Below are 19775 nucleotides of genomic sequence, written 5' to 3'. Positions count from 1 at the left end.
CGGACTTTTTAAAATCTGCACGGCACATGCTGGCCCGAGACATGTGCATAGCTCCCAGCTTTGGCATGCATAGGGCTTTTAAAGTTGGCCTTTAAATGTAGGAAATTCTCTTCATCCCAATTTCGTAACCAATTCGCCAGCTAGAACCTATCTTGGATATGGGTTTCGGTTTTCAGTGGTTTCAAAATAATATGAAACCCCTGGATACCAGCCCTGACTCGATACCAATAAACTGTTTCTCTATCAACATTTTTCCTCCTCTCATCTGAAATCATTCATGCCATCTGGTAACAGCTTTTTTTCTGCTTGTTATTGGCATTTTCGATAATTTTTTGGCTTTTTGAGACAATTTTAGTGGCCGACCATCACCAAATTTCGTAAAACACTTCTCAGCAGTTTTGCCCCATCTCCTCAAATTCCAGCTTTCGATTATACCTCATGATATCCATTATACATCATAATTGGAGAGCATCAACCTGATGCAGCAGGAAAGGATCCTGTAAGCAAGGACCTGCTCTCCAGGTGATGCATTGTCCTTTTGCATCGAGGATATCTCCCCAAGGCCTAATGCCCAGGAAGGAAGGGTTAGGTCGGCCGTCATAGTTGGTGATTCGATTATTAGGAATGTAGACAGCTGGGTGGCTGGTGGGCATGAGGATCGCCTGGTAACATGCCTACCTGGTGCGAAGGTGGCGGACCTCACGCATCACCTAGATAAGATTTTAGACAGTGCTGGGGAGGAGCCGGCTGTCGTGGTACATGTGGGCACCAACGACATAGGAAAATATGGGAGGGAGGTTCTGGAAGCCAAATTTAGACTCTTAGGTAGAAAACTTAAATCCAGAACCTCCAGGGTAGCATTCTCTGAAATGCTCCCTGTTCCACGTGCAGGTCACCAGAGGCAGGCAGAGCTCTGGAGTCTCAAATGCGTGGATGAGACGATGGTGCAAAGAAGAGGGTTTCAGTTTTGTTAAGAACTGGGGAACCTTTTGGGGAAGGGGGAGTCTCTTCCGAAGGGATGGGCTCCACCTTACCAGGGTGGAACCAGACTGCTGGTGCTAACCTTTAAAAAGGAGATAGAGCAGCTTTTAAACTAGAACAAAGGGGAAAGCTGACAGTCGCTTAGCAGCGCATGGTTCGGAGAGAGGTATCTTCAAAGGATACTAATGATGCATTAGAATTAGGGCATCCCGACAGTGAGGATCCAATAATAAGAAAAGAAGTCCAAGTGCCAGTAACTAAAAACTCAGCTGCGCTAAAAAAAGTCTAACTTATCCCTATCAATTAAAAAGCAGAATGAAAATACAAACAAAAAACAAACTTTGAAATGTTTGTATGCTAATGCCAGAAGTCTAAGTAGTAAGATGGGAGAATCAGAATGTATAGCAGTGAATGATGACCTAGACTTAACTGGCATCTCAGAGACATGGTGGAAGGAGGATCACCAATGGGACAGTGCTATACCGGGGTACAAATTATATCGCAATGACAGAGAGAAGTATCCGGGAGGTGGTGTGGCGCTTTATGTCCGGGATGGCTTAGAGTCCAACAGGATAAACATCCTGCATGAGACTAAATGCACAATTGAATCTTTATGGGTAGAAATCCCTTGTGTGTCAGGGAAGACTATAGTGATAGGAGCATACTACTTTCCACCTGGTCAAGATGGTGAGACTGATAGTGAAATGCTAAGAGAAATTAGGGAAGCTAACCAAATTGGTAGTGCAGTAATAATGGGAGACTTCAATTACCTAATAGAAAACGATATGAAACTCGCTTTTTACTTTTACATGTGCAATATAAATATTATTTTTAATTTTTTAATTCTTTAAAGGACCATCATAACACCCGTGGGCTTACTGACTCATTTGTTATCATGTATAGCCTCTTCGGGTCATAATTAATCATAGGTCCGAGTCCATATCTTTTATTGCTTAACACTTTTATCTTCGTTTTATCTTATTTTTTCAAAAACCTTTTTACGATCTTTTCTTTAAAAATAGAGAGAGGCATGGTACCTTCCTTATATGAAGTTTCTTCAATGTGGTGCAACCGCACTCAACGCTTTTAATTCGGAAGATGATACAAGAATTATTTCCTTTTTCCAAGGGCGATTAGTCCCGCTCCAGCCCGACGTACGTTTCGCTAGATGCTTCTTCAGGGGCTGCAGTCAATGTGTTCTTCCGAACTGCTCACTGAAAGGTCCTCATATTCACTTACTCTGCTTTCACTGCAGACCTTACCGCCTTTTCCTCACTTGTCGGCGTTTTAGTGAGGAAAAGGCGGTAAGGTCTGCAGTGAAAGCAGAGTAAGTGAATATGAGGACCTTTCAGTGAGCAGTTCGGAAGAACACATTGTTGACTGCAGCCCCTGAAGCAGCATCTAGCGAAACGTACGTCGGGCTGGAGCGGGGCTAATCGCCCTTGGAAAAAGGAAATAATTCTTGTATCATCTTCCGAATTAAAAGCGTTGAGTGCGGTTGCACCACATTGAAGAAACTTCATATAAGGAAGGTACCATACCTCTCTCTATTTTTAAAGAAAAGATTGTAAAAATGTTTTTGAAAAAATAAGATAAAACGAAGATAAAAGTGTTCAGCAATAAAAGATATGGACTCGGACCTATGATTAATTATGACCCGAAGAGGCTATACATGATAACAAATGAGTCAGTAAGCCCACGGGTGTTATGATGGTCCTTTAAAGAATTAAAAAATTAAAAATAATATTTATATTGCACATGTAAAAGTAAAAAGCGAGTTTCATAACGTTTTCTATTAGATATTGTACTCGTTGTGACGAATATTAACTGTTTATTGCTTTGTGAGACTTCAATTACCCCAATATTGACTGGGTAAATGTATAATTGGTACATGCTAGAGTCAAAGTGAATGCATGGAATAAATAACATTTTTATGGAGCAATTGGTCTAGGAACTGACAAGAGAGAGAGCAATTTTAGATCTAATTCTCAGTGGAGGACAGGATTTGGTGAGAGAGGTAATGGTGGTGGGGCCGCTTGGCAATAGTGATCATAATATGATCAAATTTGAATTAATGACTGGAAGGAGGACAGTAAGCAAATCCACGGCTGTTGTGCTAAACTTTCAAAAGGGCAACTTTGATAAAATGAGAAAAATTGTAAGAAAAAAACTGAAAGGAGCAGCTACAAAGGTAAAAAGTGTGCAACAGGCGTGGTCATTGTTAAAAAATACCATCCTAGAAGCACAGTCCAGATGTATTCCACACCTTAAAAAAGGTGGAAAGAAGGCAAAACGATTACCGGCATGGTTAAAAGGGGAGGTGAAAGAAGCTATTTTAGCCAAAAGATCTTCATTCAAAAATTGGAAGAAGGATCCAACAGAAGAAAATAGGATAATGCATAAGCGTTGGCAAGTTAAATGTAAGACATTGATAAGACAGGCTAAGAGAGAATTTGAAAAGAAGTTGGCTGTAGAGGCAAAAACTCACAGTAAAAACTTTTTAAAATATATCCGAAGCAGAAAGCCTGTGAGGGAGTCAGTTGGACCATTAGATGATTGAGAGGTTAAAGGGGCACTTAGAGAAGATAAGGCTATCACGGAAAGATTAAATGATTTCTTTGATTCAGTGTTTACTAAAGAGTATGTTGGGGAGATACCCATTCCGGAGAAGGTTTTCATGGGTGATGAGATTCAGATGGACTGAACAAAATCACAGTGAACCTAGAAGATGTGGTAGGCCTGATTGATAAACTGAAGAGTAGTAAATCACCTAGACCTGATGGTATACACCCCAGGGTTCTGAAGGAACTCAAAAATGAAATTTCAGACCTATTAGTAAAAATTTGTAACCTATCATTAAAATCATCCATTGTACCTGAAGAATGGAGGATAGCTAATGTAACCCCAATATTTAAAAAGGGCTCCAGACGCGATCCGGGAAACTACAGACCAGTTAGCCTGACTTCAGTGCCAGGAAAAATAGTGGAAATTGTTCTAAACATTAAAATCACAGAACATATAGAAAGACATGGTTTAATGGAACAAAGTCAGCATGGCTTTACCCAAGGCAAGTCTTGCCTCACAAATCTGCTTCACATTTTTGAAGGAGTTAATAAACATGTGGATAAAGGTGAACCAGTAGATGTAGTGTACTTGGATTTTCAGAAGGCGTTTGATAAAGTTCCTCATGAGAGGCTTCTAGGAAAAGTAAAAAGTCATGGTATAGATGGCGATGTCCTTTCATGGATTACAAACTGGCTAAAAGACAGGAAACAGAAAGTATAAAGTTCCTCATGAGAGGCTTCTAGGAAAAGTAAAAAGTCATGGTATAGATGGCGATGTCCTTTCATGGATTACAAACTGGCTAAAAGACAGGAAACAGAAAGTATAAAGTTCCTCATGAGAGGCTTCTAGGAAAAGTAAAAAGTCATGGTATAGATGGCGATGTCCTTTCATGGATTACAAACTGGCTAAAAGACAGGAAACAGAAAGTATGATTAAATGGACAATTTTCTCAGTGGAAGGGAGTGGGCAGAGGAGTGCCTCAGGGATCTGTATTGGGACCCTTACTTTTCAATATATTTATAAATGATCTGGAAAGAAATAAGACGAGTGAGGTAGTCAAATTTGCAGATGATACAAAATTGTTCAGAGTAGTTAAATCACAAGCAGATTGTGATAAATTGCAGGAAGACCTTGTGAGACTGGAAACTTGGGCATCGAAACGGCAGATGAAATTTAATGTGGATAAGCGCAAGGTGATGCATATAGGGAAAAATAACCCATGCTATAGTTACACAATGTTAGGTTCCATATTAGGTGCTACCACCCAAGAAAGAGATCTAGGCATCATAGTGGATAAAACATTGAAATCGTCAGTTCAGTGTGCTGCGGCAGTCGAAAAAGCAAACAGAATGCTGGGAATTATTAGGAAAGGAATGGTGAATAAAACGGAAAATGTCATAATGCCTCTGTATCGCTCCATGGTAAGACCCCACCTTGAATACTGTGTACAATTCTGGTCGCCGCATCTCAAAAAAGATATAATTGCGATGGAGAAGGTACAGAAAGGGCGACCAACATGATATGGGGAATGAACAGCTCCCCTATGAGGAAAGACTAAAGAGGTTAGGACTTTTTAGCTTGGAGAAGAGACGGCTGAGGGGGGATATGATAGAGGTGTTTAAAATCATGAGAGGTCTAGAATGGGTAGATGTGAATCATTTATTTAGTCTTTCAGATAATAGAAAGACTAGGGGGCACGCCATGAAGTTAGCATGTGGCAAATTTAAAACTAATCGGAGAAAGTTCTTCTTCACTCAACACACAATTAAACTCTGGAATTTGCTGCCAGAGGATGTGGTTAGTTCAGTTAGTATAGCTGTGTTTAAAAAAGGATTGGATAGGTTCTTGGAGGAGAAGTCCATTACCTGCTATTAATTAAGTTGACTTAGAAAATAGCCACTGCTATTACTTGTAACAGTAACATGAAATAGATATATTTAATGTTTGGGTATTTGCCAGGTACTTGTAGCCTGGATTGACCACTGTTGGAAACAGGATGCTGGGCTTGATGGCCCCTTGGTCTGACCCAGTATGGCATGTTCTTATGTTCTTATCAACCTTTTCGTAATAAAGGATGCTCCAGCATCATGCGCCTAATGAAATGCAATACACAGTCAATCTGATGCTGTTTTTTTGCTATTGCACGTTCTGGCCATAAATAATAAATTTAAGTAATATGTAAGGTACTGTTAAATTCCAAAATTGCACAAAATGCTTACAAAATGGCACAAAAATTATATTACTGGGATAATCCAGTGGGGTGCTGGGGGGGGGGGGAGGTAAGGCAAAGATTATGCAATACCCGGTACACATGGACATTTCAAAATGAAATCCCCACACAATCTCCTGCACCTAACCTCTTTTCCCTGTGGATGAAAGTATCCATGCTCTTTCACGTGCTCGCTGAGGGGTAGCAATATTCAGCCTGGGGAATTTACCCAGGTAACTGCTTAATTATCCTATACCTATGTAATGGTAAAATCAATCGAGAACTATTGAGTATAACTTTAGAATAAATGTTCTCCATTCTTATTGGAAATGAAACACTGATTATGCTAAAGATATATCCTTTCCCCCATATTTCAGTGTAAGAAGAGCTGAATGTACAAAACTTACATGCATAAAGGATATGCTTTTCTCGTTCTCTTTATTACTTATAACATCCTTTGCACAGTGCTATCAGGCAGAAGAGCAATAAGAAATGTGAAAAAGCAGTCCATACTCACCAACATCTGACTGGACATCATTTCTCCTAGATGTACCCAGCCTCTTCTAGCTAACCTTAAAATTAATCCAACTTGTACGGTATGTTTACTAAGTAGTAAATAGCCTAGCTTCCACTACAGAGGTATTATAGTCCCCACCAACCTGAATACTGTATTTATGTCATAATGTTTGCACTGATCCCCAAATACAAAACTGTTGGTATATATCATTTTATAAAGCCAGAACATGTTGGATAACAATGCAATGAATGCGTTTGGCATTTGACACGCAGTCCATTCAATTTGGATATGTTCTGCTGTCCATGCACTATAGCACATATATACTAGAGCATGCAAACATGCCAGGAGATCCATGATCACAAGACCATGCTTATATTTTGTAACCAGCTCTTCAGTATAGCCATAAAGAAGCAGGAGACCCTCATTGAATAAGGTCTCATTTAGGAAGTTCAGATCTTGCATATTTCCTGGTAAAATACTAACCTTCTGAGTCATACATTTGAATTACAATACCAGACCTTATGCAAATTGAAGCTCAGCTTCTTCTGGCCAGCAGCCCAGCTACTAGCATCTTGGTCAGCTTGAATCTGTGTGTACTTCTTTCTTGTCCTTTGTCATTTCTGATGTTTGTCCTGTTTTTGCAAGGCATGTTGCCAAACATGCAAATAATGCTTACAATGCACTGCCTCTGATTGTTTCCCTTGTTAGATGCTGGACTTGCCCTCACTAATTTAGTTCATCTTTAACAAGTTTTTCTCATTAAAACAAGTTCTATCATTTCCTTTTCATTTTTTTTTCAGCCTTATTTTGCAATTCACTTCCATTCTGTTGAGCCCTTGCTGGCTGCCTTTTGCTCTCTGCTTTTCAAGGCAACACATTTGCCCTCACTGGCCTCTAAAGCAGACTGCTTTTCTCCAATTAAAGACATTGTCTTTCTGTTATTTATTTGGTTCTATAAAAGCATCTTTATTTAAAACCCCAATACTATTTGGAGTTTAAACAGTGAGAACAATTTAAAATGTCCTACCTGGATCCAGCTGCATCAGACCTTCATTCTCACTAGAGTGACCCACTGGTCCTTTAGAAAGCTATAAAATGAACAGGAAATGAAAAAGTCTATTTACCATATGGACTAAGTTACAAGGTTCGAAACAGTAATTCTAACAATTTGTATTAATGTTCTGCCTTTTCTTCAAATACATTCCCAGTAGTCCGAAGCACTTCAAAAATAAGCAAGCAGCAATGACTTCTGCAGTGATCATAAAATATTCCTTTCAGTTCCTGCAGACCGAATGACATCCTTAAATAGGATGACAGAACAAAGTTATTCCTTCATTCCCATTAGGTGCACTGAGACAGCAAGGTAAAACAGTTAAACAAGAATCCATTGGTCAGTTCTTCTCAGGATTTCCCGATTCCCTCGTCCTTTGCAGCATAAACTTGCTACGATTTAATACTCCAACATTTACATCATAACAACTGCAAAGCATTTAAGAAATGCCGAGTGGAATATTTGGTCTGTATTGATAAGACAGCACCAGGATCAGTGTACGGACTGCAGTACATTACAAGACTTTAGCACAAGTTACTCCCTGCTGTTCATCAATGGCTAGAAGAACTGTTTGCTCAAGAAAATAGTCACTGACCCCAGTAAACCAGGAATAAGGCAGTAAATTAATAAAAGTTCTTTTGGGCTAAGTCAGTTTCAATTAAACTCATCTCTAATTAAATTGCTACAAATACATTTTTGCTGAGAAATACTTAATACCAACAGCAATAAATTTACTTTTGCATAAAAAATCTGCAGTCCCACAAATGTTTGACCATCTGTGAGTATAAGAGAAATCACCATTGTCTTTTCCAGCCATGCGTACAAGGAAAACGTACCTTCACATCCTCAGTTTCCGGTGAGGACTCACTGGAGATCAAGCTGACTGTGTCTGTAAGAAAAACAGGTTTCAGCTGGTTTTGGAGTAAAATAACTGACAAGTGTTCAATAAAGAAAAGAAACCCAAAAACTAATAACTAATTAGACTTGTGATTTTAATATGTCAAAGTACAAAATCATACAATCAACCAAACCATTGTGTGATAGGTTGGCTTGCGTGTCAGGTTGAACAGGCACTCATATGTGCGCTTCATTTTGTAGCACTTATTAGTTTTGATTATTGCAGAGAACTAATATCTGTACTGGTCCTGGAGAAAGGTTGTGATACCCTTTAAAAGGCCAACAAGAAAAATAACTACATAAGCTTTCTGAGGCAGCATGAGCCCTTCTGCAACTTCTCCAACTTGAATCTCAAGGACCTCGACAATGTTAAGACAAGAGGGTCATTCACAGAGCCACCGATGTGCATATCAAAGATAAAGCTGTATTAGCTAGGATAGCTGAAGCCAGATTCCAACTCTTGGTCTTTGTCTATTAGCCATTCTTCACTGGAATCCATCATCTCATTCACAGCTGTAAAAATATATATACATGCGATAGTGAAATTTTCTGCACTTGAGTGCACAAAGAATAAAATTATAAGGGGGATTTACTCATTGAAGGAAGCTGATAGAGGGTTATACATCCATTCAGTTCTAGATCACTGGCTCAAACCCGGCTCAGGTCAGCAGAGACCAAGAGTCATTGCCATCTGAAAGGTAGTAGATTAATGGAGCAGGTGGTGGAAAGTAAAACAGTAATAGCTATGGGATAAGCACAGAGGATCCGTAGTAGCAAAAAGAAGAGTCAGCAGAAGCATGATCTAGTAACACTGATCTAGTAACACTGCAGGCTGTGGGGGAAGTTGGGCTGGTACAGTAGGCTACTACTCTCTAGAGATTAGCTGGGTCAGTGCAACAAGTTGGTGGTGACAGGGTGGAAGCCCAAGAGTGGAAGGCTAAGCTTGAGAAGGTCCACGGTAGGCCAGCAAATGTTAGTTTGGATCTCTGTCACTCAAAGTAGCGAGCAGTAAATAGGAGTTAGGGAAAATATATAAGATTAGAACCCAAAGGGGTACATGTGCACTGAATGGGAATATGTGTAATGAGATGGGATCAATTGACACCAACTTTAACAAGGAGGGAAAATCTACACCCTCTCCACATCTCATTTTGATTCACCAAGCTGTATCTGGAGACAATCTTGCAGCCTGCTAGGAAGGTCAAGCTTGAATCAAGAATTGGGAAAGACCTGGATAACAGGCTTTATTCCCCAAGCTAGGATCGCCTCATCAGATAGAAGAATATGAAGAAACAAAATAAGAATGAAAGAGATGGCATCATGAAAAAATTAAGTAAACTGGAAGAATCTAAACTTGTTCAGGAAGACTAACAAGGGATTTGGACATAGGATACAATGATAGAATTAAACTAGCAGCTAGATTTGTCTGTACAACAACTAGAAGTCCTAGTGGAAACTCCGGGGCTCACACAGATGGGTCTTCTCTGGCAGGCTACGCAGGAGATCTAGGAGGCCAGGTGTTTAAGTTTTGTGGTTGCTATGAGAAGAGAGGGGTACTGGGCATGAACTAAATAGGGGATTTTGCATGCACATCCACGCAAGATGGCGGAGCACAAAGAGAAAGATGACAAAATCTGTCCTGGAGAATAAGTTATATCTCTTATGAGAGGTCACACTCCGTGGCTGGTAGCTAGGATATATCCTTAACAGTGAACAGATATAACTGAAGAAGCTGGATGGGTCAATTGGTCTTTTTCTGCCATCACCTACCATGTTACTATGTTAATATGAAAGTTATTTGCCTATCACAAATGAGTTAGTGGTCTCAGTCCAGTCTCCAGCAGTCCAAATCAATAAAATCACATTCTCCCCTTTGGCATTACCTGGCAGCACTGATGACAGTCTCAGCAGACAGGCCAAAGACTGCACAGGCATAGAGCCTAAATTACCCTCTCACTGCTGCAGTTGCGGTGCAGCACAGGGAATGCCTGCATTATTGCTACGCATGCTGTATCCCTTCCGAAGGTAAAAGGAGAACTTCTAGTGCAGTACCTTTCACAACCACTGATGAACCCATCCGAAAAAAAATGAATACCAAATAGTACAAAAAAAATACCAAAAACCATAAATAAATCATGTGGATTATTTTTATTAGCGTTGGATTACAAATTCTGCATAAAGTCATTTTTCAAGTTACTAGGGCAATAGTCTGCTTCAGCTTTCTGTAGATGAGATGGGTCTAGAACTGTGTGTGTAAGGAGAGCAGAGGAAGGTAAGAACAACAAGAATGTAGCTTCAAATTTATCTATGATTAATCTTAAGGGAAAAATGCTAGCAAATGAATCCTGAAGTAATATTGCAGAGGCCCGAATTCCATCAATCTGTTAATTTGTGTAAAGCAACTGATTAACAAGCCTACATTTTTATTTTATTTTATTTAGCCTTTTCATTGGTAGTTCAAGACGAGTTGCATTCATGTCCTGAATGTATTTCCCTGTCCCCAGAAGGCTTACAATCTCAGGGATGAATTTTCAAAGAGTTGTGTGTGTAAAAATTAGCATATGCACACGTAAGAGACCTGTACTCATGCACATGCTGTTTTATGAATATCAAACATATGCACATATTTTTGCTTTTGCACACACATCTACATATGGAAAAAAAAGGTGGTCTAAAGGCATTCTGGGATGGGGCCAAGAGCTACGTGCGAAAGTTGCTATTTTATAAGTCTCGCGCAAGTGTATGTGGGAACTTATTCATGCATTTTATACCTGCTAATTAATCTCACACAATTAATATCAGACGGATCTGTTGCCAGTCATTGGTTGGATGGGAACTGAGAGGAGTTGAGGCTGAAGAACTTGGAGGGTCTCAATGATCTGGAGAAGGACTGGGTAAACTGGTGGAGGAATCAGAAAACTGATCATTTCAATTACGTGCAAAAGTTGAAAAATATACCAGCTTAAGGGGTAGATTTTTAAAAAGAAAGTGCACGCGTCCATGCGCACATGGACGCACGATTTTATAACATGCATGCACTGGTGGACGCATGTTACAAAATCCCAGTCAGCGCGCGCAAGGAGGGGTATAATTTTGCAAATATGTGCGGCGACACATCCTCGGGCTTCCCCGGTTCCCTACCTACTTCCCTACCCCCTACCCCCATGTTTTAACTTACGTTTTGCTCCTGCAAAGGAGCAGAAGCGGGTGCCTATGGGCGATCCCCTGGCACAGTGGCAAATGGCCGCTGTACCAGGCGCCTCTAGCCTCGCCCTCCAGACCACCCCACTTCCGAGGCCTGGTTCTTGTGAGCATAACAGGGGTTAAGCGTGTGGCCGAGCCTCTTTTGAAAAAATGCACACGGCGTAACCCCTGTGATTTACGTGTGCGGGCCTTAACCATGTAAATCAGGGTTTACCACAAGCAAGTCATTTTTTTGCACATATAATATATGCACATACATTATGCTCCTAAACAAGTAAGAACATAAGAACAAGAAATTGCCATACTGGTTCAGACCAAGGATCCATCAAGCCCAGCATCCTGTTTCCAACAGTGGCTAATTCAGGCTACAAGTACCTGGCAAGTACCAAAAGACTAAGTAGATCCCATGCTACTGATGCCAGTAATAGCAGTGGCTATTCTATAAGACAACTTGATTAGTAGAGGTTAATTGTCTTCTCTTCCAAGAACGTATCCAAACCTTTTTTAAACCTGGCTACATTAACTGCACTAACCACATCCTCTGGCAAGAAATTACAGAGCTTAATTGTACACTGAGTGAAAAAGTATTTTCTCTGATTAGTTTTAAATGTGCTACTTGCTAACTTCATGGAATGCCCCCTAGTCCTTCTATTATCCGAAAGCATAAATAACCGATTCACATCTACTCATTCAAGACCTCTATCATATCCCCCCTCAGCTGTCTCTTCTCCAAGCTTAACAGCACTAACCTCTTCAGCCTTTCCTCAAAGGGGAGTTGTTCCATCCCCTTTATCATTTTGGTTGCCCTTCTCTGTACCTTCTCCATCACAACTATATCTTTTTTTAGATGTGGCGACCAGAATTGTACACAGTATTCAAGGTGCGGTCTCACAATGGAGAGATACAGAGGCATTATGACATTTTCCGTTTTATTAACCCTTCCCTTTCTAAAAATTCCTGCTTTTTTGACTGCTGCAGCACACTGAGCCGATGATTTTAAAGTATTATCCACTATGATGCCTAGATCTTTTTCCTGGGTGGTAGCTCCTAAAATGGAACCTAACATCGTGTAACTACAGCAAGGGTTATTTTTCCCTATATGCATCACCTTGCACTTGTCCACATTAAATTTCATCTGCCATTTGGATGCCTAATCTTCCAGTCTCGCAAGGTACTCCTGTAATGTATCACAATCCGCTTGTGATTTAACTAATCTGAATAATTTTGTATCATCCGAAAATTTGATAATCTCACTCATTTTATTTCTTTCCAGATCATTTATAAATATATTGAAAAGCACCGGTCCAAGTACAGATCCCTGAGGCATTCCACTGTTTACTCTTTTCCACTGAGAAAACTGACCATTTAATCCTACTCTCTGTTTCCTATCTTTTAACCAGTTTGTAATCCACGAAAGGACATCGCCTCCTATCCCATGACTTTTTAGTTTTCTTAGAAGCCTCTCATGAGGGACTTTGTCAAAAGCCTTCTGAAAATCCAAATACACAATATCTACCAGTTCATATTTATCCACATGTTTATTAACTCCTTCAAAAAAATTAAGCAGATTTGTTAGGCAAGTCTTCCCTTGGGTAAATCCATGCTGATTTTGTTCCATTAAACCATGTCTTTCTATATGTTCTGTGATTTTGATATTTAGAACACTTTTCACTATTTTTCCTGGCACTGAAGTCAGGCTAACTGGTCTGTAGTTTCCCAGATCACCCCTGGAGCCTTTTTAAATATTGGGGTTACATTAGCCAACCTCCAGTCTTCAGGTACAATGGATGATTTTAATGATAGGTTACAAATTTTTACTAATAGATCTGAAATTTCATTTTTTAGTTCCTTCCGAATCCTGGGGTATATACCATCCGGTCCAGGTGATTTACTACTCTTCAGTTTGTCAATCAGATCTACCACATCTTCTAGGTTCACCATGATTTGGTTCAGTTCATCTGAATCATTACCCATGAAAACCTTCTCCGCAATGGGTATCTCCCCAACATCCTCTTCAGTAAACACCAAAGCAAAGAACTTGTTTAATCTTTACGTGATGGCCTTATCTTCTCTAAGTGCCCCTTTAACCCCTCGATCATCTAACGGTCCAATTGATTCCCTAGCAGGCTTTCTGCTTCGGATATATTTTAAAAAGTTTTTCCTGTGAGGTTTTGCCTCTACAGCCAACTTCTTTTCAAATTCTCTTAGCCTGTCTTATCAATGTCTTACATTTCACTTGCCAACGCTTATGCTTTATCCTATTTTCTTCTGTTGGATCCTTCTTCCAATTTTTGAATGAAGATCTTTTTGCTAAAATAGCCTCTTTCACCTCATCTTTTAACCATGCCGGTTATTATTTTGCCTCCTTCTTCCACACAATATATTCCACACAGTCCAAATGTGTGGAATACATTTGGACTGTGCTTCTAGGATGGTTTGTTTGTTTTTTTTAACAATGTCCATGCCTCTTGCACACTTTTTACCGTTGTAGCTGCTCCTTTCAGTTTTTTTCTAGTTTTCTCATTTTATCAAAGTTTCCCTTTTGAAAGTTTAGCACGAGAGCCGTGGATTTGCTTACTGTCCCCCCTTCCAGTCATTAATTCAAGTTTGATCATATTATGATCACTACTGCCAAGCGGCCCCACCACATTACCTCTCTCACCAAATCCTGTGCTCCACTGAGAATTAGATCTAAAATTGCTCCCTTTGGTTCCTGGACCAAGTGTTCCATAAAACTGTCATTTATTCCATCCAGGAACTTTATCTCTCTAGTACGTCCCAATGATACATTTACCCAGTCAATATTGGGGTAATTGAAATCTCCCATTATTACTGCACTACCAATTTGGTTAGCTTCACTAATTTCTCTTAGCATTTCATTGTCCATCTCACCCTCTTGGCCAGGTGTGTTGGGAAAGACTATAGTCTTCCCCAACACACAAGGGATATCTACCCATAAAGATTTGATTGTGTATTTAGTCTCATGCAGGATGTTTATCCTGTTGGACTCTTATGCCATCCCGGACATAAAGCGCCACACCACCTCTCGGATGCTCCTCTCTGTCATTGTGATATAATTTGTACCCGGTATAGCACTGTCCCATTGGTGATCCTCCTTCCACCATCTCTCTCAGATGCCAATTAAGTCCATGTCATCATTCACTGCTATACATTCTAATTCTCCCATTATACTACTTAGACTTCTGGCATTAGCATACAAACATTTCAAAGTGTGCTTTTTGTTTGTATTTTCATTCTGCTTTTTAATTGATAGGGATAAATTAGAATTTTTTAGCTCAGGCGAGTTTTTAGTTATAGGCACTTGGACTACTTTTCTTATTATTGGAACCTCACTGTTGGGATATCCTAATTCTAATGCATCATTAGTATCCTTTGAAGATACAGCCCTCCGAACCATGCGCTGCTGAGCGACTGTCGGCATTCCCCTTTGTTCTAGTTTAAAAGCTGCTCTCCTTTTTAAAGGTTAGCGCCAGCAGTCTGGTTCCACCCTTATTAAGGTGGAGTCCATCCCATCGGAAAAGACTCCCCCTTCCCCAAAAGGTTCCCAGTTCCTTACAAACCAAAAGGTTCCCCAGTTCTTGCTTCAGATATATTTTTAAGTTTTTATTATGAGTTTTTGCCTCTATGGCCAACTTCATTTCAAATTCTCTCTTAGTCTGCCTTATCAATCAATGTTTTACACTTAATTTGACAATGATTATGCTTTTTCCTATTTTCTTCAGATGGATCCTTCTTCTAATTTTTGAAGGATGGGGTTTTTTTTTGCTAAAATAGCCTCTTTCACCTCACCTTTTAACCATGCCGGTAATCGTTTTGCCTTCTTCCAACCTTTCTTAAAGCATGGAATACATCTGGACTGCACTTCTAAGATTGTGTTTTTAAACAATGTCCATGCCTGTTGTACACTTTTAATGTCTGCAGCTGCACCTTTCAGTTTTTTCTATTTTCCTCATTTTATTAAAGTTTCCCTTTTGAAAGTTTTTTGTTACAGCTGTTGATTTACATATTGCCCCCCTTCCAGTCATTAGTTCAAATTTGATCATGTTATGATCACTATTGCCAAGTGGCCCCACTACCATTACTTCTCTCACCAAATCCTACATTCTACTAAGAATTAAAACTAAAATAGCTTCCTCTCTCGTTGGTTCCTGAAACGATTGCTCAATGAAGCAGTCATTTATTCCATCCAGAAATTTTATGTCTCGAGCATGTCCTGTTACTCGAGACATAAAATACCCAGTCAATATTGGGGTAATTGAAATCTCCCATTATTTTTGCACTGCCAAATTGGTTAGATTCCCTGCTTTCTTAGCATTTCATTATCCCTCTGATCATTTTGGCCAGGTGGACGGTAGTATACTCCTATCACTATACTCTTACCCAACAAACATGGGATTTCTACCCATATAGATTCCACTGAGCATTTAGTCTGTTATATGATCTTTATCCTGTTGGGCTCTATACCCTCCTGGATATAAAGTGTTATACCCCCACCAAGTTGATCCTCCCTATCATTGCAGTATAATTTGTACCCTGATATAGCACTGTCCCATTTGTTATCCTCCTTCCACCAGGTCTCTGAGATGCCAATTACATATGTCAATCTCATCATTTACTGCTATATACTCTAACTCCCCCATCTTACTTCTTAGACTTCTGGCATTGGCAGACATTTCAAAGTGCATTTTTTGTTTCTATTAACAACCTTCTTTTCAGTTGATATGGATAATTTGTAATTCTTTAGTTTAGGGGATTCTTTACTTATAGGCACATGGACTATTTTTTGCATTTATTGGAACCTCTCTGTTGGGATGCCCTAACTCTCCTGTTTCATTAGTATCCTTCAAAGATATCTTCCTCCGAACCATGCACTGCTGAGTGACTGTCAGCTTTCCCCCTTATTCTAGTTTAAAAGCTGCTGTATCTCCTTTTTGAAAGTTAGCACCAGCAGCCTGGTTTAATTTTGATTAAAGTGGAGCCTGTCCTTTCAGAGAAGTCTCCCCCTTATCCCAAAAGTTTGTTGACTTCCTTGCAAAACAGAAACCTTCTTCCCTGCACCATCACCTCATCCATGTATTGAGACTCCGGAGCTCTGCCTACCTCTAGGGACCTGCACATAGTACAGGGAGCATTTCAGAGCATGCCACCTTGGAGGTTCTGGATTTCAGCTTTCTACCTAAAATCCTAAATTTGGCTTACAGAACCTCCCTCCCACATTGAAATATGCTTTTTGAATATACTAGAGGTAATTTGTGTGTGGGTCAACAAATATATATATTTATAATCTGCACATACCTGATATGTAGAGGTTTTAAAATATTTTAATAGATCTCCACATGGCCATATATGGGGCTGTGTGGAGTTTGAAAGTTATCCTCTAAGTTTGTACCTGAAGCCATGGAGGGTAAAGTGACTTGCCCAGGGTCACAAGGAGCATCAGCAGTCTTTGAACCCTGGCTTCCCAGCCTGCTGCTTCAACCACTAGGCTACTTCACTTCATATATTCCACTCATATTGGTTTAGGACAAATGTCAACCAGAAGTTTGTTGGTCTTCTTGGAATGCCCTTAACCATAGCTGTAATTGGGTCTTAGCTGACAGCCACCTTTGTGCCAGGCTCTCAGACAAAATATGTCATGTGCTAATACTGTAGCACAAAATGCTTTATAAATTGCTGGATCTGTCTTCTAATTTCATAAGTATTAATTTATTTTACTTCAGGTTACCTTATCAATATTCATAAATGTATTCATTTGACAAGTATTCAAATCTAGAATTTTTCTTTCAGTAAAATACTGCCCTCTGCTGAAATCCTCTTGAAGTTATATCCTTAAGGTATACATGACATTTGGATGAGCTTTTAACACTGAAATTTTCCCTTAATTTTGTAAGAATTTTGTAAGAATTTGTGTGACCCCCATGAAAATTACTATGAACCATATTTTCCAAGACTTATGGTTGGAATGCTTCTCCAGTCCTAAAGCACAAATACTGGGCTTGATATATGCAGGGAGCGGGAAATGACCCTCCAAAATCATCTCTCTCCCTTTAAGTGGTTCCCCATTTTCTTAGAAAGGAAAGGAAGGAAGGCACGGCACACAAGCACTACAATGTGCCCCACACAGAGGCAGCGATGAAGGCTGGCAGAACCAGTGTCAGTAATCCACTTGCAAGTGCATTGTTGAGAGCTGTCCCTCCCTGCAGACATGCCCTGATTATCAATATAGCCATGGAAGCTCGACTCTCTCTGCCTCCAGATAATGCCATCAGTACCGGCCTAGTAGGTCACTATTGGTGGCCCAATTAGGAGCTTTTTGGATCTTTTTGAGCCTATGCATTTATTGGGCAATCTGGGTTAATGGTTTATTAGATAGGCTAGGTTTGTAACAAGAGATGTGTTAAATTTTAAGAATCTATGAGTTAGTAGTTTCAGTTCCTTGGTGAGAGAGGGCAGCTGGGAAGGGTTTGTTATTATGAAGCTGTGGTTGGGTTATTTTATAACTGGGAGAAATATGGGATATTTCTGCAAATGCAATTGCTTATTTTCTGCTGAAATAATTTTGTATTTTTATGCTGTTATTGTATTTTGTACTGTGCTGTAAACTGCTCCGAGTCCTTGGAAAAGAATGGTATAGAAATTGACATTGTTGTTTAAGTGTTTCCATTTTATTTTGTATATCTCCCATCCCGTTCTGGTACTGGGCACAGGGACACATGGGGAAAGCCATGGACTATGTGAGGCCCAATGACCATGCTGGGGTTCCCAGACAGAGGGAAAAATAAGTTTTGAAGGTCCTTAGGGTTTGTTCTACTCACAGGGGTTCTTCTGCACTCCAGTCAGTCATCACAAAAGAACTCACTCTTCATGCTCCAAACTGCTCAAAATAAAATCTTTACTCAACACTACTAGTGGCAAAAACACAAGTTAAAAAAAAACAAAACCCACTGCACATAAGATAGTGCACCAATACTGCAACAAAATCTACAGCAGACAGTCCCTTTGATTCTCCATGAAACAGGCCCAGGTATCCTCTTCCTCCCTGGGCCTTCCCAGTACCTGTTTGGTAGCTGAAATCCTTTTTTCCAGACTCCTTTCCTCTTTCTCTCAACTTGGGAGTTTCAGACTGATGATGAATAAATTAGTCTGACTCTGGTGACTTCTCCAGGCAGGATGCCCTTTCCCTTTGGTTCCTCCCAATATAAAGGTTTACCATATTCTGCTAGAACTTCTTCTCTCTCTTTCTAGGAATTACCAGAACCTTCACCCCCTCCTGGAATTCTTCTCCTCCTCTTAAACCTCTTAGAACCCTCTCAGTGGGAACCAGGTCCTATGAAGTCCCTCGGTGGGAGAGGGCTCTAAGTGTACCAGGACTCCAGGCCTTGAAATCATCACAACAATCCACCTTTGTTGACCTCTCATATTCAAGTGGGAGAAGAGATTTTTATACCATTGTGTTAACCCACCCAATGGAGAGTGGTGCTCCTTATTTCCACTCTGACGCTACCCTGGTGAGACCTCTGTCCTAATGAAGGCACTCAGAGCATCTGAAGCCACATTCTGCATACTTGCAAAAGGCAAAATACCTACAGGGGCTGATTTTAACACTCTGTTAACATTTGTAAAGTGGAACAATCTACATTCCTCCAGTTGACAGATCAATTCAGATCTATCATGAAGGCTCCCTGGAACAGAGATGAACTGAAGGCATTATCAGATGATTTTCTCGTTTAGTCCAGGGACCCATATAATAAAGAGAGGGACAGTACCTTTAAAACAAGCACACGTGTGCCCATATACACTGGAATTTTACATCGTCTGCGCAAGTGCACATATACCATTTAAGAACATAAGAACATAAGACATGCCATACTGGATCAGACCAAGGGTCCATCAAACCTAGAATCCTGTCTTCAATGGTACTACTCCAAGACACAAGTACCTGGCATGTACCCAAACATTAAATAAATACTATGCTATTAATGCTGGCAACAAGCAGTGGCTATTCCCTATTGATTAATAGCAGTATATGGACTTCTCCAGTAACTTATCCAAACCATTTTTAAACCCAGCTATACTAGCCTCCTTAACCACATTCTGTGGCAATGAATTCCAGAGCTTAATTATGAGTTGAGCGAAAAAGAATCTTCTCCGATTTATTTTAAATGTGCTACTTGCTAACTTCATGGAGTGCCCCCTAGTCCTTGTAGTATCTGAAAGAATAAATAACACATTTACCCACTCAAGTCCTTTCATGATTTTGTAGGCCTCTATCATATCCCCCCTCAGCCGTCTCTTCTCCAAGCGGAACAGCCCTAATCTCTTTAGCCTTT

At 40.0% G+C, this 19775-nt stretch overlaps 1 protein-coding gene across 4 annotated transcripts in view; it reads right to left on the bottom strand.

Moving 5' to 3' along the window:
• Positions 1-19775, bottom strand: part of ARHGEF28 (Rho guanine nucleotide exchange factor 28) — a 585749-nt gene that overhangs the window by 252132 nt on the left and 313842 nt on the right. For all 4 annotated transcript variants that reach the window (XM_029574889.1, XM_029574896.1, XM_029574905.1 and 1 more), the window contains 2 exons: positions 8160-8212; positions 7300-7360 (listed from right to left, as the gene is read on the bottom strand). In XM_029574889.1, coding sequence (XP_029430749.1) covers positions 7300-7360; positions 8160-8212 — 114 coding nt within the window. The remainder of the gene's footprint in view (positions 1-7299; positions 7361-8159; positions 8213-19775) is intronic.

The sequence above is a fragment of the Rhinatrema bivittatum genome, chromosome 1 (assembly GCF_901001135.1).
Source record: "Rhinatrema bivittatum chromosome 1, aRhiBiv1.1, whole genome shotgun sequence".
Lineage (NCBI taxonomy): Eukaryota > Metazoa > Chordata > Amphibia > Gymnophiona > Rhinatrematidae > Rhinatrema > Rhinatrema bivittatum.
This window is presented reverse-complemented; position numbering and strand designations above follow the sequence as displayed.